Source organism: Trachinotus anak, unplaced genomic scaffold (assembly GCF_046630095.1).
Source record: "Trachinotus anak isolate AG129_WGS33_773 ecotype Australia unplaced genomic scaffold, CSIRO_AGI_Tana_v1 ptg000024l, whole genome shotgun sequence".
Classification (NCBI taxonomy): Eukaryota; Metazoa; Chordata; class Actinopteri; order Carangiformes; family Carangidae; genus Trachinotus; species Trachinotus anak.
The window spans coordinates 13,425,339-13,449,686 of NW_027273875.1; the positions used below are offsets into that span (position 1 = coordinate 13,425,339).

General features: G+C 40.6%; 1 protein-coding gene across 2 annotated transcripts in view; it reads left to right on the forward strand.

The window, feature by feature from the left end:
- The window catches only part of uvrag (UV radiation resistance associated gene), an 87,700-nt gene that overhangs the window by 10,895 nt on the left and 52,457 nt on the right, over positions 1-24,348 (forward strand). For both annotated transcript variants that reach the window (XM_071460474.1, XM_071460473.1), the window contains exons 7-11: positions 4,500-4,605; positions 10,556-10,682; positions 18,053-18,137; positions 21,457-21,544; positions 21,962-22,022. In XM_071460474.1, coding sequence (XP_071316575.1) covers positions 4,500-4,605; positions 10,556-10,682; positions 18,053-18,137; positions 21,457-21,544; positions 21,962-22,022 — 467 coding nt within the window. The remainder of the gene's footprint in view (positions 1-4,499; positions 4,606-10,555; positions 10,683-18,052; positions 18,138-21,456; positions 21,545-21,961; positions 22,023-24,348) is intronic.

A 24,348-nucleotide genomic window follows, 5' to 3' on the forward strand; every position in this document is an offset into this window, starting at 1 on the left:
CATTTTTCCAGCTTGTCTGCCTTCCATTCCCTCTACCTGCCAAACAATTTCTTATTATCTGTTTCCAGCATTGCAGCCTCTTTGGTACTTGCTTAGCACTGCTGTCTCATGTTATCTCAGCTTATTGAGAAAGTATACCACAACTTAAAACTGAGTTTCACGCCTCAGCTCCTCTTTTGTGGCTTTTGTGTATTTTGTGGCTTTTCAAATAAAACACAGTAGGCTGTGCCTAAATTTGTAACAGTATAATTTAATATGTATATAAAACACAATTTTGTAGCTAAGCCTTGTCATAGGTTATTATTTGACTTACAACACAAGGCAGCTTAAGCAACTATGACTAACAGTTTTAGATTCTTAGTGTAAGACGAGGACTAGGAGCTCACACCGGGGATCCAAACTCCTAGAGTATCTAGAGAGTGTGTGACCCCTTTTTGACCCTGTGGAGACTGAAAATATCTTTACTCAAGATCTCTCTGGCTTTTCCTGCATCTCTGTTGTAGTTGTCATGGCTCATAGCGACTCAGCAGGTCCCCACAAAAAAAAAAACACATCTGTTTGGAGGAGTGCAAATGCAGGCTTGCTAAAGAAAGTTCACTCCACTAATCTTATCTTCCGTTCCATGTATGTGGAGACAATGGTGAAGCAAGGTGAATAGCAAGTGGTTAAATGTGTTGACATTCTTTGGCAATGAGATACAGACAGAATTTACAAGTGTTGTTTGTGGTGCATTTCCTGCTGTGGTGCTGTCTGCTTTGTCCTGTGCAGAGGTGTGATAGAGGGACATTATCCCTAATTTGTCATCACAAATGTCTCAGCACTTGTTTTGAATTGGGTAATTGGCTGCCCTGTTCGCCCTGCAGTGTTTGAAAGATGGTTGCTGGAAATGAATTCAGCACAGTCATTAGTCCTTGGGCTTGTTTCCTCTGACCCAGGTTTGTTTGACAAGTGCAATGGGCACGCTTGCATGTGATGAACAGCTGGAGGACTGGCCAGATCACACGATGTTTAATACATTCAGAATACTGCTTTGGAAAGGCCTTTGTATATGTCTACTGAATTTGAACCAGTCAATCAGTGTCCTGATTTGATCACTGATTTCTGACATGGCAGCACCTCCGCTGTTTTGAATGTTTTTGTAGTTGAGTTAAAGTATTTGCTCGTTAGTGATCTGGATAAGGAATTGCAGAACTGTCTGCAAATGAAGACAGAAAAGTGTCATGTGACTGTTGTCTAGTCATGCGAATGTTGACATCTTGTCACTCAAACCTCCCTGTTCAACAATAGTGCTACAGATGGTATTTAAATGTGGCCGACTTGATGTTTATCTCTTATTTTGTCTCAGAAGAAAAAACTGTGTGCTCCCAGGTGTCTTCCTCAGATCCCCAGGTCTTTTTCTTGCTTATCTGTGTAAGCCAGGTGACACATCTGCATTTGCTGGTTCCTGCACAGCGCTGATTGCAAAAGTGCAGATGCTGGACCACAACACAGCATGTAAACCATGGCAAATATTTATTTTAAGATAATCAGCAAAGGTAAATGAACAGAAAACAGAAGACCTGTGTTGGACAGGCTCCCAAGTCTACTGCTTTCCAACTGTTCGGAAAGAACTGGAAGGTCGTCATTTTTTTTCATTTTTCTTGACTTGATTGTAAATTAAAAAAAAAAAACCCAAAAAAACCATTTACTATTTTCTTTACCTAGAAACCCGTATTCAAGATTTTCTACTGGATACCTCCTGTTTATCAAAATATCTTGAAGTTTCAAAAGCACAAGTTTCATCTGACACCCCTGCAGGATCTAGTGCCACAGTCAAAGGAGCAAATGTTATTGTTTTTCTGATGTTTATCACCATCAGGGGTTGAGTGCACAGCCTCAGTCATAACTTCCTGCAAACCCCTCGTGGCAGAGTTGTTAAGCAGCGCTCATGCGTTGGAAAAGGAAAGTTGTCATGGCTTGTGAGAAGGCGTTCTCTGGACAGTTGCCCAGCGATTAAACTGTGGTCCAAATGAGGGTCTACAGTGGGAGCCCCCTGCCCCCTGCTGGTCCACAGGTTGTGATAGAGCCTGACTGGCAGGCGTTAGGCCAAAACTTGGAATGATAAGGGGGCAGACATGCGTGAAAAGGGGAGAGGAGATAACTATTCTCACCTGGGGGAAAAGGCCATATCAGATTCTCCCATTGCAATCACCTAAACAGATGAAGCTGTCAAAACAGATTTGCCCTGATGTTCCAAAGAGCTATCTCCAACTGCTATCGCTGTCACCTCAGACAGATTAAAAATGAGGGCAAAAAACATGAAATGATCTTCTTGTAGAACTCCTCCCAAAAGATCTATTTACCTCGTCATAGACTTTTTTTTTTTTTTCTGGGTTCGTTGCCAGAAAGAGGCAATAATATCCAAAGATGACTGTGTGAGTTTCATAACAAAAAAGCCCCCTAGGATTTGTAAAATGACCCCACCAAACTGAAAGCCTGTTAAAAGAGCCTATTACTCTAAATCCACTCAAGAGGCAATTTCTTGAAGACTCAAAGCAAGCGCACATGTAAGGAGAACCCTATTCACATCACCCTCATGACCCAAACCACAATCTCCTCTCTCTGTCCGCTCTAATCACTGTCTCCAATTTCTGCTTGTGTCTTATGAGCTCAGCTTGAAGTGGTTCACTTGTTGTATCACAGACTAGTGAGTCAACACTGTTAACTGTTAGTAAGAAGGAATAAAGCAACAAGCAGCTGTTTCTTAGTGCTTTATAAAGCTTCTTAAAGCAAGCTTTCCATGTCCTGACTCATTTCAGTTCGAATTGAATAGAATCTGTCATTTAAACAGCCTGTTTGGTTTGTCTGTTCTGGAAGTATAAAAAGTTCTTCACTAGAGCAAGAAACCACTCATCTTTACAGGTTTTTTTAAGTTGCAACAAAACAGAACATCAGCACTTAACACTATTGCCACATCTAATGGTTTTGGAATTAGCAGGCTGATGTTCACGTACCCTGTGGTGATTTAGTGTACATTTTAAGAGTGCAATAGCAGAAACATGCTGACAAGAGGAGCTTATCACATCTTTACCAGGGGCCCAGACAGCTGAGTCATTCTGTATCCATTACTATACAATCCAACTGTCGTGACATATGGATGGCATTGAGGCATTTAGCATGAAGTGGATGATCTAATGCCAGTGTGACAGTGTGACTACTAATTCCCAGTTCCGCCTTTTGTCTGTCCTCTGTAATTCATTCCCAGCATGTGGGATTGTTGTTTGTTGATGAGTTGTTGGTGCCCCTTGGGTTGTGTTGAGGAAGGGTTTGTCTCTCTGTGCGATGGAAATCTTGTGAGCTAATGGAAGAAGTATCAGGACACCCACGTCTTGAGCAGAAGCATTTATTGAACCTTGGCCAAAGAGAATAGAGAGGAGCAATTGGCATCCTTGTCTGCATGGTCACAACAAATTGGAGGGTAGATGGACACCCGCACAGAGCCTTGTGGACACCCTCTGATGACAAAATCTATGTCACTTGGACCTGTGCGTACTTGTGGAGGCTCAAAGTATAGGGCTAGCCTGACTGTTTGTCATGGCTGTTACTTCTTCCATTGGAGGCTCTGTCTTACCTATCTCTGAGGGTCTGCTTCATGACCGTGGTTGCTATGGCAACTGCCAGTGGGGATTGGGCAGCCACACTAGAGATAAACTATGAAGTGTTGCGTATAGTGAGTGGCCAGAGAGTGACCTGCGTTGTACCATGACCTTAAATAACATGAAGACTTGAGGAAAGAAGAATTCTAAAACATGCTCAGAAGTTAATTGCCCCTGTGATTGATGGCCTAAGTAACATGCTTGCTTGCTCTTTGTGTACTGATGTTCCTGTTCCCTATTTCTGTAATGGCAGTGACATGTATTTGGAAATAGGCCTCTGTCTATGTGGCTTCAGTTAATCAGTTGTAGGTTTGAGGGTTGTCTTTGCTTTTTTCAGACAGCTTTTGATCTCATGTTGTGGTTAGATTATTAGAAAATAATAGTGACTAAATTTTTGTGGTATTTAAGAAGTGGTTTGTGGTATTTCATAATTTCATCTGTCTAGCCTAATGAACTGTCGACTTTTATTATCAGGAATGTTCTCAGTATTGTTTTTTGTCATCTTTTGTTTGATGTCGGAACTCGTCATTAACTGTTACAGTTTTGAAAACTCGGCCGTCGGACGAGAACAACAACGATCAACCTCAGTAAATCAGAAAAAGAAACGAGGAGGGATAACAAACACACCGCACATGACTCTTCCACATGAGGACGATCATAATTGTTCCAAACAATCGCTGTAAATATCCAAGCAAAATGAAATAAATTGCTGGTGTTGTCATAACACTACTGCTCAGTTTTCATTCAGCCAGTCAATTTAGTGACCTCTTGGAAACACTGTTCGAGCATGGGGTTGTTCTCGTGGTCCATTGTGTGGTTACAAACAATGATCTGGATAATGACTTTGTTCTCCTCCTCCTGCAGGCTTCACACAGCCCAGAGAGCCATCAAGCAGACCCAAATGACAGTGCAGAAGATTGGGAAGGAGATTGAGGAAAAGCTAAGGACGACAGCAGCCTGCACAGAACGGGTGAGCACAGTCACCCATCTGTACCAAATTTGTTGTTTCAGCTTATGCTTTAGTGCAAATATGTAAAGATGATGTGAATTTCATGTTTTTGAAAAATATACAAGACGAGGTGCAATCTGAGATGTGATGTTTTCAAATAACATTCATTAACACCACAGCGCAGTAATTGCTGTGATCAGCAATGAGAGGCCTCTCGTCTTCTACACCAATAATAAGCATCGGCAGACTGTGTTGTGCTAAATACTTAACAGGATTTAAGAACTTGTATCACACAAATCCCCAGATGTAATTGTAATGTAAAGTAATGTGAGCTATAATTATACCCTTCGGGCAGCCATTGTATCTTTTTGTTTTGATGGCTCAACTGAAAAGTTGAGAAAGAGCAACACCCACCTGCCTGAATGATAACATTTTGACCAAAATCCACTGTTTATGTTTCCACCTCTTGTCATATCCTCGTCTGTGATCCAAACCAAAAGCAAGAAGCATATTTAACATTTTTGGAATTGGCAGCCACACAGCTGTGAAAACGGAGCACTGATCCCAGGTTTGACATTGTTTATTGTAAACATTCACTTCAAAAGCATCCCCTCTCTTCTGCTGTTATAAAAGCCCTGAGGCTGTGACACTTTGGTGTTTTCATCCTCCAGGTAGACTTGTCTTTGTAAAAGGCATTTTTCTGGTCACATGATTACATACCTTACGTGCCGAAATTCATTTTGTGCAGGTGGGATGTTTTGTGTCCACACAGTGTTGTATGAGATGGTGTGTTGTATGTGTTCTTACTCAGATACCACATTTAAAGGTTTTGAGTGCTTCTTTAGACAGCTGTTACAGCTGTTGCTTTCCATCATGCTCTCGATTGGCTTTTCATATGGCTCTTTTTTTTCTGTTGCTTTCCCCAGACTTCACCCCACCTATTAAAGCAGCTCCACTATAGCCTTCTTTAGCCTTCCCACAAAAACATTGAGGCTCCATTCTTTTGCCACAAAGGATCTCTTTCAAAAACTTGTCTCTGATATTTCCCCCTCAGTGAAACATTCATTAAAACCCCTTTCAGAGCTCACACCAGCTAATAAATCACATAATCCCCGTCTTCTACCTTTCTGTAAAAACCCGGCAACTTGAAGTGAGTGGAGCATTGTGTGGCTCTTCTAAGGGTTTCCCTCACTGCCTTTGGAGAGCTCTGTACAAGCCTTCTGTGCGCGTCATAGTGAGCATGGATCAAAGGAGGACAGAGTGGAGGCCAACAACCCCAGCGCATGGCCCTTTCACCCTCTCACCCACACTCTGCCATTAATCTGCTGGGTTATAACATGCTCCCCCTACGCCTGCTGCTTATTTACTCAGCTGACCCACTGCTGTTTGATGTTCAGTAGGAGTCAGACGTGCCCTGATGGTGGGTTAGAGTCTCTCTCACACACAGACTCACATGGCTGTGACCCACTTGTCAACTATGCCGCTCAGTGAAAGTGTAGGAGGCTCATGGTTCGTGCCAAAGCCAGTGGTGGTTAACATGCAAGCATCAGGGTGCGACACATTGCAGAGATGGAGGCTCTATCAGTCCTCTCTCTGCGACTGATACCCCCCTCTGTTTTTGCCACAAAACCCTCAGAAGTCTTCAAGAAGAAGCATATCTGTGTCTGTGCAGATCCTGGCCACGATCACTATCAAAGTGTATGCGTGTGAGAGATGCCACAGTCTCAGGATGAATAACAAGGCTGAATCTCTGTTACCCTGTGAGCAAGTTCACTCCCTCCTGTCTCTCCATTATCCGAGTAATTTTCTATCGCATCTCCATGTACCTCTCTTCCAACTGTTTAAACTCATTCAACTGTTTGTCATCATCCAAACAGTTCTTAAACTTCAGCTCTTAAATCTATCTTCATATGTTTTGGAGTTGCCCTATCTGTTCATCCCAACTTATCATTTTTCATTGTATGGTTCTGTTAACGTCCAATCTCTGTCCTTCATCTACTGTATACCACATTCACATCCATCAGTCCATGAATCCCTTGTGCTGTTCCTCATTAGAATGTTGGCCAACTACCGGCTCCCCCTCTACCAGATAGAGACATGAAGCCTGATGAACGGACACCCCATAGAGAGGGCAAGCTGTTGACTAATGACCTGCACTCTGATGCTGCTGCTGGCCAGGGAGCATGTGGTGCGAGAGACGCCTGTTGAAAGTTGTGGATATATAGAGATAAAAACAGATACTCATCTGGAGTTGATGGACTTTATTGTGGTCTCTCACCAGGGTTTGGCTTTGAGAGTTTGTGTGTGTCCACATGTCTGCATGTTATTATAACCTTTAAACAGGGAGGGCCTCTGAGAGCAAGCCATCTTTTACAATGATGCCCTGATTACAGTACATGTAAAACAATAAAAGCACAAAAAAGTTGCCATAAAATTGTAAATTAAACAACAAACAGGCCAAGGACATCAAGATAAGGTACAACATCAAGTCAAAGAAAACATGTATTCACACTGCTGTCTGTCAGGAGGGATTTAAAATGATTAAAAGGGCTTTGTTTGTCTAATTAGAGCATAGAACCAAATATATCTTTACTGTCACTTCACTGTACAGAAATACAACGAGATTAAGTTTTTGCAGCTTCTGCACTCGATGATATAAAGAAGAAACAATAATAAATGGGGTAGAAATAAACTATAAATAAGGTAAAATGGCAATAAGAATCCAATGGCAAAAAAATTTGTGAGTGAGAAACAGTAATTTTACAAACTTTTGCAGATTGTTGCATGTGTGTGATTTAAGATTTAAGAGTCAGTTTCCCAGTCTCGGTATTCACATGATGATTCACATGAATTTTGGGATCTACTGCAATGTGAAATGGATCTAAAAGCTAACACAAGATAGCCAAGTTTGCCAAGAAGTGCTTTGTAAGTAACTAGAATGTAGTGCTGGTGTCTTCTCATTGCTGCCCAACTTTTTCATAAAGTAAACAACAATGCATTCTAAAGCCGCCCTGAGTTTTGAAGAGATTTAAGAATATGTATTTTTCAAAAAAAAAAATGTCTGTTTTGCTTTTAAGGGCTTAGGCAGTTCATTAATGTTTTCTGAAGTGCAGTTTGTCATTGAGCCAGAAACCAAAGTATTCATAGGAGGATGCTCTTTCAATTGATGTGCCGTGAGGAGTAGTAATATTTACTTAAGTGAAACTCGAGTAAACAGTAAACTCTGAAGAAAACATTGCACACATTTGTTTTGAGTTTAACAGTAATTTAAGATCCAGTTTGTTGTGCAGTACAGAAATCAACACATGACAGAGGGCGCTGTTGTGTATAAAATAGCATCATCCACAACTAGATGAATTGTTTCTAACTTTTAAACCTAATTTATTTATAAAGATTGCAAATAAAAGTGGTTCCTAGAATAGACCCCTGTGACACACCTTTGTTAACAGTCAGAAAGCTACAACAGCTTGTTCTTCTACCGAGATTCTAGGCATTTCAGAAGCATTTGATCATCAACAGTATTAAAAGCCATAGATAAATCAATAAAAACTTGATTGATAAGAGTTTAAAATGAGGTGTTGACATAAAAATGCTCTCACCTGACGGTTTACCGGTTTCAGACAGGTCGATAGTTACTTAGCTCATTCGACTGCCCCTTGTATGTAAAGGTTGGACAAACGTTGTCTTCAAAAGTCAGGGATGCTTTCTGTTAGCACATTCAGATTACAAGTATAAGTTGAGCATTCATCTAAAAGAGGAGCTGCTAATAATAACAGGCTTGGCTGTAACTCATCAGCCTGTGGACTTTTTTGGATCAACACAACAAAGAGCCTTAAACACTTCAAGATTTATACAAGATGCTTCAAAAGCGTGTCAGATTTGTTTGCTCAGCAAGGCGCACTGTGATCAGAGACAGTTGGAGGAAATTCTGCATTTTCAAATATATGATCTGATGAAATAAAGTGTGCATTGAATGCCTGTCTTGTACTCAGCTGAGATAGAGGTGGACCCTGGATAAGGATGATTGCCAATCAGCGGTTGATTGAGTTATTTGTGCTCTGTGCCGAGCATCTTCCCTGTCAACAGCAACATCATGTGCCATGATGTTCTCGTTTTAAGGCGACTGAGCACACTTGGTCTTTGCCAGCTCCACCCTACTTCATGCAGTTATTGCGCAGTTACAAATAAATGCTCATTCACATTCTCCCAGCTCGTCTACAGAATCAAACCACTTGGTACTGCGTACAAATCTAATCTAAATATCTTAGACTGCCTCTCCTGCCACTTTACAAACATTCATTCCTGTGAAAACACATTATTAGTGTCACTGTCTGCAGCTGTTTAAAAACTCCCCTGCCTGATCAGATGTCTGCTCAGGTTGAAATCAGGAAGCTATGATGTGATTTCTTCAGGAAACTCCACGTACTAACAAAATTATAGGTCTTTTTCATGGCAGCCATTTTAACTTGGTACAGTGAGAAAAGCATTATAGTTAGTTTCACAGTTTTTTGGGAGATGCCCTTATTTGCTTTTATGTTGAAATGTTTGTCCATTAAATATGAAGCTGGATCAAGGGGAAGAGCATAAAGACTGGAAATGGAGGGAAACAGCTAGCCTGGCTCTGGTGAAGGGTCAAAAAGTCCTGTCTCCTTGCTACAGCTTCATATTTAACACACAGATAAGAGACTCTCTCATCTAAAGACATCTGCAACAAAACAGTGAAGCATTAATTTCCATAATGTCAAACTGTTTTGTCTCAATAACTTTCTTAATGACTGTGACTATACCAGAGCTGAACGTGCAATGCATAAAAGAAATGCAGTTGTCATTAATGTTATTAATTGAACATGTCTGTGGTGAAATAGGTTTTTAATGGTGTAGGCTGCTCAGCTCTCACAGGGAAACAAAACTAAATGGTGAGTGAGGGGACGGTCAATCAAGCACAGTCACCCGCAGTTATGAGAAAAGGGTTCAGGCAAAACAAGTGGACACTTGTGTGGGCAGACCTGGGTTCTGGAAGGCCCTTTAATATATCCATGGAAAGATGGGGTTGCGGCATCAGCAAAAAGTAGTACAAGAAAAATAGTGTGTGGCATAAAAAATGCTGGACAAAGACACCCTGATTGCATCATTATTAGTTTGTACAAGAAAACAGGCTGAACTAGTTTTTATATTAGGAAAAGCACAGTTGTAGCTAATAACAGTAGTTATGGCTCCACTTCATCTAAGTGCCAGTCAGTCAGCAGACCCAGGGGCTGTAACACCTGAATGAAATGCAACTCTCATCAGTGATATTAATGATAGCTACTTCTGTCAGCTTCTGACCAACCTGAAATTAAATATTAAAAGTTGGAAATGTAGTAGTATTACAAAAAAGCAGCGTGAAATATGTGGCTACATGATAAATATAATGACAATGCTATAATATAAATGCTTAATACACACTTATGTGAGATGATGGCGTATACGTATCCTTCCTCTCCGGCTGCCCTCGACCACATCTTTGAAGTCAGTGCCACAGTTAGTCCAGGTTTGACACTCAGCCTCATCTCCTCACAGCTTACCAGAGCAGCTGCTTGCGTGCTAACGGCCAGGCCTCCACACCAGTTAACTTACAACCAGCCATTCCCATGACTTGGGCTCAGTACTAAAGCTTTTCACCAGCAACACTGATCTCTGGGCTTAGGGAGATGTTTTGGATAGGTAAATCATCCTCCATATTTCTGGTCATTAGTTGTTGACAGTGGATTCTGGATTAGCGATGGCAAGTATTAGCTCAGTAGATCCGTATTAAATCAATGCGACATGGGATCAGCCTGCAAAAACATGGCTTGTTTTTGAGGGAGCTAGTAGGAATTTGGGAGTCTTATTAAAGGGCAATAAACACCAAAATTGCTGTTACCACGAACTAAATATTTCTCTTCATCCTCTGTCTCTGTTTTCTTTCTTGTCCTGTGTTTGCTCTGAGCAGAAGAAAGAACGGGAGTGCATGCAGCTGCGTATAGCCGTGCTGCGCAGTGAGCTGCAGCGGCAGAGGAAGGCGCTTGGCAGGGAGATAGACCAGCGGCAGAAGGAGAGGGCACAGCTTCAGAAGAAAGGTAAAGCAAATGGGATCACACACAACTGGTACACTTGGGCTAATGTGCCTGTTCACACCACACTACAAGTTGTATTGTTTATTCCTTTCCCTAATCAAATTGAGGGTGCGGCATGGACTGATCTTAATTTGCTTTGTTCGTCTTTTGGAAACACAATACTTTATAATCGTACTTTTGAAGATGATTCAACTCGGTTGATAAATATATTTCATAAGATGCTGTCAAGTGAATGGTATTAATCAATCCATAGATTAGTTTAAAAGTAAAATAATCAGTTATTTCAGCCCTACATGAATAATATAATAATAATACACAGTGTCATCAGTGGCATTAGAGAACATGTGGCATTCAGGCACAAGGAACTGAGCAAACCATATGAATGTTGTATAAATATAGGCAAATACACATAAAAGTATGTATTGATCTATGTAGTCTGTGCACTAAATCAGTGTGTTGGCCCCCAAATTATAGCTAGAGTTGACATGAAAACACTGGTAGTAATAAAAATGAAAAGCTCTGAAGACTTAGTGTTGCATAAGAATCACATGAGATGATCAGTGAGTCCTTCTGCAACTCATCTGGTTGTTTTTTATGTTGCTGTTTAACTCAAATCCATCTTATATAAGAAGACTTAGTGCAATGGTCAAAACACATGCAGCAAATCTCACCAACTCTTTTCATGATTAACCACAAAAGGCTGCTTCAGCTCCTAATTGTAAAGAGAATAGAGGATGTTGTTATGACAGAGATGGACCATCATTTTGTTTATATTACAGAAAGCACAGGACTAACCAGGATATTTTTCATTTTGAGTTAGAATAATACAATAACTTCCTTTGTTTATGACTTATTAAAATGAGCAGATTAACCAAATTCCTTCATTATTCCCTTTATAATGATGCTCAGTTGCATCTTTCTACACTTAAATCCTTCCCAACCAGAATGAGTGGTTTTGTTATTGTGACATCAGTTACAGAAAAGATAAGTTCATTACAAAGCTGGTGGACACATATGAATGATGTTGATAGTGTTGATTTGTCTTAAAGACAAAGCACCAGGTCAATTTCAACCTGTGATTTTGTTGTTAAGTAGTCATCAGTTTTAAAAACACCTCAGTCAAGATTTCAGTGGTGCCTGACAGCAGCAGGTAGACTGTGTTACCTGTTCATTAAAGAGTACAGTAGAGTAGTGTTGTTACATACAGGAAACCTCAGTCACACTCCCAGTCAGAGGACTGGAGTCACTCCACACACACACACACACACACACACACACACACACACGTGCAGTGTATAGAGCCATTCCTGTGGATTTTGCAGCCTGTGTCAGGCCACTAAAGGAACAGTGTTTTTACAGTGATGTCATTTACTTAACCATGTGAAGTAAAGCAGCTCTTGACTCTGATGTCTGAGAGCTGAGGAGTGTTTTACTGCTGCCTGTGACTGTTCATAGGGAAATAAAAGGCACATAAACCCAAACACATATGCATACGTGTACCTGTGTAGCTTTTATGATTGGAAGTACAAACAAGTTTTTACATTGTAATTTCAGTGTCTTTTGGAAGCTGTGACACATGAGTTCTCAGGGGTTTTTTTTCTTGCCTCGCACCAACTGTGGCCAGTGGCATCATGTTTTTAGGTTGTCCATCCCATTCTTGTGAACGCATTACCTCAGGAACACCATCAAGAAATGTCTTTAAATTTGGCACAAATGTTCACTTGGACTCAAGGATGAACTGATTAGATTTTGGAGGTCGAAGATTGAGGTCCCATTGTAGTAAATGTGATATATCAGGAATGCCTGGAGGGAATTTCATTGCATTTTGCACAAACATCCACTTGGACTTAAACTGATTAGAATCTGGTGGTCAAGGGTCAAGGTCACTGTGACTTCACAAAACATATTTTTGATCATAAACCAGGAATCCATACGCAAATTATGACAAAATACACTTTATACATTTTACTAAATTTATCAAAATAAGCATTCTATACTTTTTCGACTTCAGTTGCCTCTATTTTTTATTGTTTTTGTGTTTGTCATCATCCTTGTGAAAATGTTGGTTTAATAGTTGGAAAAGCTTATGATGAGCTGAGCAGCAGTATACACATTATAGAGTTGGACTGTCCCTGTGCTGCTTTTCAGAATGCATCATATGCAGACAGACTTATGTTGGTTCCGCTGCCCTCAGCGGTGGTGTTTGTCTCACAGCAGGTCAGGTGCTCTCCATAAGAAACTTCTATCTGTAAGATGAGCTGGCTGTTTGGCCAGAGGGCAGGGCACCACACTGAGCCACGAACCTGAGGTGGGGATTGTCAATGATTACTATGAAGTCTGCACATGAATGCAGGCATCCATACTCACTCAGAGACACAGCACTAAGTGGGTTGGAGGGAAAAATTTCTTTTGTGCTTCAATTCTGAAAAATGGCCGTTAATCCTCTGCCTCTTTACCTGTCAGCACTCAGTCCACAGCCAAAACAAAAGAATTTGCTGCTCTCCATCTCTGCAGGTCTTTCATGGCTTTTCTCCCGGCTGGACAGGTGCTTATTAAGAAACAGAAGAAAAATCCCTCCAGCTGGTTAAAGAGGGAGAAGCCATTGTAGGATAAATTGAAATGCTGTAGCTGAATAGGGCTGTGCTGAAATCTTTTTTTTCCCCTCATAACTCAAAAGTCAAAAACCATATGCTGTGAAGCTTTGCTGTACTTCCAGCTTGTTGTTTAACTTTTCTAATCAGCCTGCACATATTGATTTGTTTCACGATCGGAAAAAACCCTGCATTAATTACAGACAGGATACTCTTGAAGACAGGTGTTTATAGTATTTCATACAGCAGCTGAGTTTTTGTCTGATTATATTTAGGTTGGCACCACAGCGTGTTTGTTTCATCTGATCTCATCTCTCATTTTGGAGACACATATGATTTTATCAGTTCTCGGTTAAATTTCATTTTGAACCTTTCCTTTCCCACACAAGCTCGAAAAATTAGTCCCATTCATTTAATACAGATGGTCTAACAGGCAAATGCGGGGCTAAGGACTGATGATTTATATACCTATTTAATGTCAATGTTGATTCAATTAGCAGCAAGTGTTTAATTTGTTGACTTTTCACACATTGCAGTTCTTATGAGACACAGGTTTCTTTGTAAGTTTTATTGACACTTTAACAGTATGTGTAATTACATTGCTATACAATACATCCCCAGAGGGCATCTCGTATGGACTTAATCTCCTTTCTTAGTCACGCTCTTTAGGATGTCATCTGTACCTGGCTGTGTGGTCTTCTCATCTCTCACACAGTCATGGGGCCCATTAGCAAATAGCTCTTATCAGTCCGTTATTCCCTGAAAAGCGGCCCCTCTCAAAATAAAACCCAGACATACAGTAGAGGTTCTGCAGGTGTGTGTGTCTGCATGTGAGCTAGCAGATAAAGATGAGATGAAAGTGGGGTGTTTGCATTTTTGTAAAGTAACTACTAGACTGTTGCTGCAGACCTGCTGATGCCTGCTCTGTGTTCATCTTTGCTCATGTCTGTGTGCTTCGTCTTCACCATCCTGGACAGTGTTCGCATAATAAGCGCTGAAAAACCTCAGCAGTCAGTATCATCCTGATGACAGGTTAATGACTAGCTGCTCAGTGCCCGCTGATTTACAGTAATGGCAGTGAAAACATGGCGGGAGTGTAGAAAAACTGTTGTTATTCTCCTCTGCAAGAGAACACATGCTCACGCTCAGTCCACTGAACGTCTTTCACACAAACCATAACAGAGGATATATGAGCATGAACACATGAACAATTTTTTACTTTTTACAGCTGTGAATTTAAAACTAAAAGTCTGTCTTTCCTAGCCCCAGGGTTTAACGGGTTTGGTTGTGGTGGGGTCACACTCTTGTCACAATTTCCTCCTGTCTAATTTCCCTCCCTCCACCTTGAGCAGATGACATATATCATGTCTGTGAACGGCGTTTATTGTACTTAGTAACGGTAGTTATTCTCACGCTCTGTAACACAGCCGGGGCTCCTGAGCAATAAATGTCAGTGGTTGGGTTTCTCAAGTGAAAGGAACACAGTTTAGTGAAGGTGTGGTGTGTGGAGGTATTTGTCACCTCAGAGAAAAGGTCTCATATTGAAGCTATCATCATTAGTGCTCCTTTAGCAGTGGCTGACCGCCATCTTGACTCAGGATAAGTGTTGACAGGTACTGCAGTCCAACACTCTGCCTAATGACTCACTAGGATGTCATTTGACCTATTTCCTGTCATTTTTGTGTACTCCCCTGATGTCCTACTCAGTCTCTGTCACAGTCAGACCTTTTCCTTATATAGCATGAGGAATCGTGGCCTAAAACAAGGCTGCTAGAATTTGCTAGAAATATTCTTTGCAGTTGTTTTCTAACATGCAGCATTCAATAAATATTTTCATAGTTATTTAACTCCCATAATTCATTTTCTCCCAGACAATAGTATGATGTATTCATTTCAAAGTGTTTAACAGTGATCTCCAGCTCTTTTCATTTGTTGTGAGTTTAATCTGAGTTGATAAAATGCACTCTATATCATAGCCATCTTTATTTTACACTGCTGCATTGAATGCTGCTTGGAGTAAATGTCACTTGATAACAATGTCACGAAGTAACATAATTTACAGTTTTTAACATGAGTCAGAATATATGTATGCATTTTTATGGACATTTGCTCTGTAATTTATGAGGATAACTATTTTAATTTTGCTAAATATCATCATGTTTTTTACATTTTTAATTATTTTTTGGGGCTTTTGTGCCGCGGAGACTGACAGGAAAGGGGGTAGAGGGAGGGGAAGGACATGCAGGAAAGAGTCGGCAACTGCCTGCAAAGAGCGTCCTGCGCTCAGGTGGTACGCGCCCTAACCACTCGACTACTGGGCTGCCCCAATATCATCATCTTTTAAGCTAGGGTCTGACAAGTTATCATCAAAAACACAGGAAAATAAATTCTGAAAAGGGCCATAGACACTTTGACTTATCTCTCTTGAGCTTTTCCATTTTAAAAAACTACTTACTGTATTGTCAGTGGTACAGTTGTGCATTTTGCAACTGGATTTCCTTCAGGTCCCCCAAAGCCCACTGTCAACTGTCAGAGGGATGTTACTGTACTCAAATTAGAAAACCATAATGAGCTCCCTGAATGATTTATTTTCAGATTATTGTTTTTCAACATTAAATTCAAAAGTCTTGTAGCATTATAAAGCCTCTCCAACATTTTGCATCCTAAATTCACCACTCATGTTTAATATGGAAGTCAACTCACGAACAACCAGAACGCCTGTTTTCTGCCGCTGTGTTATTTGCAGTAGTTTGTCTGTGATGATGCTGATACCATGATGCAAACTGGAACAGGTCAGAGGCATGGGGAGATGAAAAAATTGGATGGATAGAAAACAGATAGGACATAGCTGGGCATTACATGAAAGCAAGACTGCAATACAGGCCCACGTACTCAGTGTTAAAATATGTTTTCATGTCATCACTCACAGCTGAGGGATCTCGGTCTGACACTATCTGTCTTCTAAGTTAATCTGATGGAGATACTTCTGAGTACCTCTATTTTCCCCTACCCTCTGTCTGCAGAACTCTGTGTCTCTGCTCACCTTTACGATGCCAGTTTGAGCAGCAAAGATGTGAGTGAAATATGTGATTAAAAGCAGGTCCAGTAATCCATCTGAGCACAAATGTGGTTTGATTTGATTTGATCTCAGTCTTGCTTGGAACTTAAATCATCAGATTGGCTGACTCCTAGCAACTTCACACTCCATAGACATTGCGAAGGATTTTCTTTTCACTTAGAATAGAAGTGTGCGGGTCAACACAATGGTTGGTTTTTGAGAGTAGAACTGGAATTTGAAACAACGGGGGAATCATTAAGTTAAGTTTTGATCGTCTTATTCATCCGTTTACTGTAGCTTGCTGATTACACGCAAATTTCAATGCACACATTACATTTTTATGACATGATGGACTGCGCTAGTGTTATAAAATGTGTTTTCCCATGCAACAGAAAAGGTAAAGCTCTGCCTCTTCTTGTTATAATGGTGCTTGACTGTTAATGGAGATCAGGAGGTGTTGAAACTGTGAAGAATCCCAGAATATCTTGTCATTTATGGCTGTTTCTTTCATTCCACACCTGCCTAAAATAAAGTTGTTTTTTGATTTCAACATATTTTAAATATTCCATCAATAGAAACCAGAAATAATAAGCAGAATCAGAATTGGAATTGAAACCTAAGAGTTTTGAGCTACTTCCTGCTCTTCCCCTGGGATCCGTAGTTTAAGCCTGAATATGTAGTTAAGTGCATTTTAAATGGCGGCAGTTGAAAAGTATCCTTATCATCATGTGACTGTGACTTGACTCCAAGGTGCTCCTACACGGCTGTGCTCTTCACAGTGTCATACAGAGGGGGCCCGGCCGCCTTGGGGAGAAACTTCATTACCAATGTTTATATTCACAGTCTGAACATAAAGCATATGTGGTTTTTGGCATGAAGCTTTGCTTTGTGGCTCTGCTCTCTCTTCACCACCACAATCTCATACTACAGCAACAGTTCTTTAGCTGTTGCACCTGATGGCCAGCCTAATAATCTTCTGAACTCTTATTAAGGATAGTTATTCAAACTTTTAAATATTATCTCAAATCACGCACAATCGTCCATTTACCTTTTAGCTTTTACAGCTTCCCACCAACTCCTTCCTCTGTTTATTCTGCAGCGTGTGGAAAAATGCAGCAAATGTGTGGTTTATGGTTGATTTATCTACTTATTTACTGAAACTGGGGATCATTTGTAATAATTTATGCAAAACAAAACCCATTAGACATTTTTCAAAACTGAAAACAAAATTACAAAATACACGTTTTTTGTGTTAATGTGCATTAAATAGTGAAATGTCTTAACCATAAGTCACATTTCTGTTGCATTTGCCTGCCATCCCACCACATGTTATTCTGTACGAACACAGATTAGAGAAATATTCTGTTACAATCCTAAATCATACTTTGCTGCTTTCTCACAATAACACTGAGTTATTGTGACCTTGCCAATATTGTGGTCATATAATGTCTGCAGGCTGTATCATCACTGTGTCTTATCTGTCTGATTTTATTTATTTGCCCAGCTCTGTATTTAGAGTCTGACAAATCCTGTAATTTGCATACATATGTTGTTTAGTTTTATGTGGTGTTAAAAGGAAATGGTTTTGGCCTGATCAAAAGAGCTGTTTGATCTTGCTTGGATTTTAACAGTGGATGGCAGCCAGTGAAACACAAACCCACCTGGCTGTTCAGATAAACACACACACCTGATAATTTTCTCTTTTTTCTCTCTCTGTCTGACAGAGGAAGCGTTCTCCGCTCAGCATGAGTGTCTGAAGGAGGAGAAAGAATCCTTAACCAAACTGCAGAAGGAATGCACTGCCAAGAGGTATGCGTGAACCTGTCATTAGCTGTAGCTTTATTTCTGCACAGAAAACACACTTTTTAAATGCATCTATCTCCCTTGGCGAGACAGTGCCCAGGGCCCACTGAATGATGTGACCCAGTGTGTTGCTCAGTCGTATTGACTTGTGATGAGATTACACCCTGCACCCTGCCTCCCACCTTGCTCTTTCAAAACAAGGGGATGTTTTTGCGGCTGACGCTGCCTATTTATGTGTTCTCTGAATTTGCACGTTGTGCTAAAAACCCTGTTGGCCTGTGTTTGCCTTGGCCCGAGGGGAGACGTGTGCTGAAGGTGCCGACCCTGGATACAGCTTTGTTTATCTGAGGAGTACCTGGCAGTGAGAGAGGGTAAACCAGAGCCCCAGGAAGGCCAGCAGGGGCCAAGAGACCCCGCAAACAGGAAATTAACACAGACAGTTGTACATCTGCCTAACATCCACTCCTCGGAAATATCTGTGTCAGTGATGTTTTCATGGAAACGTCTCTTTTTATTTAACTTCATTCTTTAATTTTTAGCTAGAGAGAGGATGTGCATGCACGTGCACACTTTTCCTTCCACTTCTTATTTAAAATTTAACCACTGCTGTAGAACAGCCTGTCGCACAATACTGGGGCAAAAAGGAATCAGTCAAATTATCTTTAATTCTGCTACATATATTAATTTCGGTGTACTTATTCACTTTGCCTTCCACTGGTCACAAGTGGCACAAAGTAATTAAGTACATTTACTACTTTACTTACACGAACTGAACTTCTTTAACAGTACAATTTTAATGTACCTTTCTTGAGTATTTCCATCATGCTACTTTGTGAGTACACAGGAGCTGTCAGCAGTTCCACCAAAGAGACAGTTCCCCGCAGACTACTCAGATGTTTCATTTAAATAACTGGTCAAATTATCCGATAATTATATTTATGAAAAAAATAAAACAAAGATAAGAGAAAATTTTAAAAAAACCTAATATAAATTAGTGTAGCAAAAACTTTTTCTTTTTTCTTTACCCAGTCATCATCACAACCCTCTCAGAGTTACACTTGTCTGCACCCCTGGGCTAATATATACTGTTGATTTTTGAAGTAAAGAAATAAAACAACCCCTGACATACTGACATAAAAAAAACACATTTTACACATCACATTTTAATGCTGCATTACTTTTTATTTCATCAACTTAAAAACAAAGATAGAAAAGATGAAATAGTAAATGTGGCCAGTGCAAAAGTTTTTGCACCCTACTATGTCTGCAATTGGGTTGGAACTATTATTTACTACTATTATAAGGCAGTTAAAACTAGATCCACCTCGACCAACTACAAAATTAAAATGCTGCTTCATACATCATTATTAACAGTTAATTTTCCTACAGGATGAAAACTCTCTCTCTTAATACTTGAAAGCAGTTTGATACTTTGGAAAATAAACTTATTTGCTTTCTGGCAGAGACCTAGATGAGAAGATGGATACTACTTTCATATCTGCCTGTTAAATGTAGGTTAGCTTAGCTTAGCACTAAAACTGGGGAAATGAGGAAACCGCTCGCCTGGCTCTGTCAAATGGGAACAAAATCATGGTCATAAAATAGTTTGTTGTGTTAGCTCTTTTACTCAAGTGAAGAATCTAAATTCTTCCACAGCTGTTGTGCATGAGCCAGCATGTGTGTATTTGCTTACATGTGCTAATATGTAGATTAACTCAAAGTATTTTGTAAAGGCCATGCATAATGGCTTAACCAATTAGAAATAGCAGAGCCTGCTGGACAGATGTGTTGTTTCAGGTCAAACTACCAATCTCTCTCCTCTCTCACTTACACAAAGCAGCCACACACAAGAAAATGGTGATGATAAGAGACTGCTAACCACAGGCAAAGCCACATAGGAAATTCATGTCAAAGGCGAGGAACATGGATGGGAGGATGCATCACATTCAATAACCATTTTCCCCCAAAATCTCTTTTCATCTGCTTGAAATGATGGACTATTTCCCACAAGTAGCGGTGTAAGTGTTGTACAGGACACCCAAAGAGGGAGAGTCTTCCACTCTCTGTCTCTGTCTCTCTCTCTCTCTTTCTTGTGTCTTCTCTGACACACACACACACACACACACACACACACCGTCCAGCCACAGTTAGTCATGTTAGTTGCCAACTTGCCAACATTTGAAATGTGGTGGATTTAACACAGTTCAGTAACTAGATGTGTGTTACATTTCCTGTTTACATATCTTGTATTCCATATAATTTACCTTTGGTCTCTAGTACAGACAGAGCCTTCTTTTAAATTTAAAGACTGTGATGAGACGAACTGCCATACGCTGACACAGGTGTCTCACTGATACTGTATTGCTATTAGATGTTGTAGAGACACATTTCAGACAGTCTCAGGTCGACACATTCATTCATTTGATTATAATACAGCACATAGAGGTTCTACATAAAATTTCTGGAATTTGAATTTTCAATTTAGATTTTTTTTAATACCAAACAGGAAAAATTAGGGACATTTTCCCCACAAAGGTTTTTCAGACTGTAGTTGCTGATATTTAACAACTTGTTTCACCTGCTGTTCTGGTCATATATTGACTGGTTATTACTAGCAACAGCAAGAAATGTCAAAATGTTTTTTGCATTTGTTTTAATGTGTCACAAGTGCATAACATTTTGAGTCTTGAACATAGAGATTATTTTACTACACCATAAACAACTTATACTCACTCTCACACAGTGTAACCTGACTCAGGTCAAACCACGGGCAACAGTGAAAACTACGACGGCAAACACTGAGACTTCTCCACCTTTCATAATTGCTGAATGTCTCCAGCCTGTTTTGATAATGTGATAAGCTGGGGTGGATGGACCCAGCAAAGCTAATTGGGACTGTCCTGCTCCACATAAAAAAAGGCTTGTAATTTGGCAGTTGTGTTATTTTACTTGTTTTTTTAACAGTTACACTTAATATAGCTCAGTGCTGAGTCAATTACCTCTCATCAGGCGTGGCCTAGACAAGAAGCAGACTGGTCTTAGACCGACATTAACCTGTAATCACACATTATGCAGCATGCATAAACTGTCTGCTCTGTTCATCATTAATCTTTAATTACCTTTGTACCTTGCAGAGGGTCCCAGTGAAGCTGTAACTAGCCTGGATGAGCTCTCCTGTTTTCTTCTGGCTACCCTCCTTCCTCTACCACCTCATCTCTGCACTTTCTGTAGTGTCTCCTTTGCCCTACCACTCCCTGTGTCCACCACCCTTAACTGCAGCTCTTGTCTCATCGTGTCATCCTTGTTTCTGGTTTTGTCTCGGCAGGGAGCAGTTTCTCAAGTCCAACGCCCAGCTCACCTTCCGCTGTCGTCAGCTCCTCTCTGAGCTTTCCTACATCTATCCCATTGATGTGGTGAGTTGGACCGGATGGTACCCTGTTGCACAACAAATTGTTGACAGGGCAACTGCACTGAATTATCTGGTTACACAGCCAAGGCTTTGATAAATCAGAAATGGTGCAAATAGTGTGTGTGCAACAGCACCCTTTTTTATTCTGAAGTAATGTTTCATTCTGAATGTCAGTGCTACTTCAGAAGATCATCTAAAGTCATCACATCTCTGTTTAACTTGCTTCTCTGATTAGTCAATTTTCTAAAACTGTTGGCAAACAAACCAAAAGCTTTAATTGCTGACACCACTCTACAATGACTGCATGATTTAAAGTGAGTTCCTGTGCCAGCGGCAAAGCTGATGTTTTGTCCCACGCAGGTTTTCATCATGTCTCCATCTTTAATATCTTTAATATGAAACCTCTTATTTAATTTCACAGGCTAATCAGTCAGATTATGTCGTCTGTGGAGTGAAGCTGCCAAACTCTGAAGACTTTCAAGGTAATTCATCATGTGCCTGCTTGTGTGTTTCAGGGTTAAATGAGGATAAGCAGTGGTAAGGCACGCAGAGCAAATGTTTTTTCTTTGCTTTAATGCAATAAAACATTTATTTATTATTTATTTTATTTGAAGGCAAATGATGTCATACATACATTATCTATGATATCATCATTTTGGCTACTGTAGATGGCAATAACAGTATTGCTCCTTTACTCTGGCTTGTTCTATACATTGAAAATCATTGTTTACCCACACATGACATCATGTCTTTCCTCCAATATGTGAGATGAGTCAGCAGCGACCTATGGCAGAGGCCGTATTTGAATGTAAATTAACACATGCACAAACCTTGCTGGGTGTATTTTTTTTATTTGTTTTATTTTTCTCCTAATACAACTTTTTTTTATCAGTACAGTAAAAAATGAAAGTCAGAATAGTTTAATAAAATAATAATAATAATAAACCTGAGCACAGACAATTAGCTGTTAGGTATTGCTGTAAAATGAAGCACCAACAATGAGGAGGACGGCTCCATACTTATGGAACTGAAAAATAAATAAAAAGGGAGATAGGAGAGTATGAGAAAAGTTTGGAGCCCTACATGCAGTGTAGGCTGGGTTACATTCTTCTGTGTTTTTGAACACTTGGCCTTTCTGATCTCTTGTTGGCTGCTGATGGAGGAGATGTTCAGCACCACCACAGTCTTATAGAGCCTTGTCAAAAGTCTGTGGTTGCACCACCCCAGTGAGACAGCCACAAAAAACACATGGTTGGATATCAAAGACACAGTATTAGGCAACAGAACATAAGAAAAAGTAACAGTCAGTAACAGCACACACAAAGCCCTTGTTATCATTTTCAGGGGGGGGGTTTAGAGTAAGGGTCACGCTGTATGTGTCATGATAAATGGGATTTATCATGACACATACAGGAAGACACGAATAGGAAAACTTGATGACTTAATGACTTCTCAGTTACTCAGATGAACTGGGGACTGAATGGGTAATGAATGATTAGCTTTGGTCTGCAGCACTTGTCTAATACTGAGAACACACCAGCCACTGTCCACTCAGTGTTCTCAAGCTCCCCTTCCTCACAGCTGGTGAGACCACGCAGGCCTCTGAACCCATAATTCAAAACTCCCAGTCTCCTCCGCTCCCTGCTGTCACACTCCACCTGTTAACATCTTTCAAGAGCACACAGAAGTGCACAGTAGTGACAGCCAGCCCGTTTGTGTTTGCAGCAATCACTTGTTCCCATAAGGTGGAGACCTGTGTCTGCTTCTGCCTGCCAGTCCTGCATAGGTGGACACCTAGCAGTGAGTAAACGACTGAGCATGTGCTGTTGCAGGAAATAAAAGGGCTAACAGAGAACATCCTAATACATTTACTGCTAACTACCCTTCCTCTCCTCCCATATCCCCTTCCACCTGGTTGGGTGGCTTGTTGTTTGTGAAATATGACTCCAATTAATATTCACTCTCTAACAGCTGTGACCATCAGACATCTTGCAAAGGCCTGCAGAGACCTTGTATAGAGATGACAGGAAGAAAGCATGGAGAAGCATGCATTTTACCCCTCCATTTTACCCCATTGCTGACCCCTGCTCTCATTTATGTGAGGTCTGTCTCAGAGAGGAGCCTGTTCAAGTCCAGAACTGTCTGGAGTGTTGTCAAAGTCAGTTAAAAAATAAGCCTACAGGGGAGGATGTCCCACATTAGAGACCAGGGTCAGAGGTAGTTGGAGTCCTAATCCCACTGGGGGTCAAAGTGGAGCAGGGTGGCACTAAAGCCCATTTATGTTTTACATTTAAACTAAGCCTACCTTGTCAGCTCAGCCTGACCAGGTATCAGCAGTCTCCAGTTGCACCCTAAGGTGTTGTTCATAGTGGCATGTCCTTTAGTTGACCTAATATTCCTGTTAGTGTGACACATCATTCAAACGGACCAAAGGTCAGGAAGCTGTTTAGTCCGGGTACTTTAGTTGCCATGGAGCAAGAAGCAGGAAGAAGACTGATACAAAACAGGCTTTTTGTGTTACACTGAAAAACACACAGTATGAGCCAAGTAATCGACCACTCACTGCTGCCATGGCCAATTTTTTCAAAGCATTAAGATAAAAACCATGGTGATTTGAAGTCTTCGCCTCAAGCAGTGTCCTGCTGCTGTCGGAGAACGTGAAACCACTTAGCGCATTGTCTTGAAACCATTTCTTGTGCTTAAAGTGAGATGGTTTGCTGTTTCGCTCCCTGTCAGAAAATGTTCACAGAGGCATCTAGTTTTCCACCCTTGAAGTTATTTGGACTCAGAGTAGATAGTTATACGTGA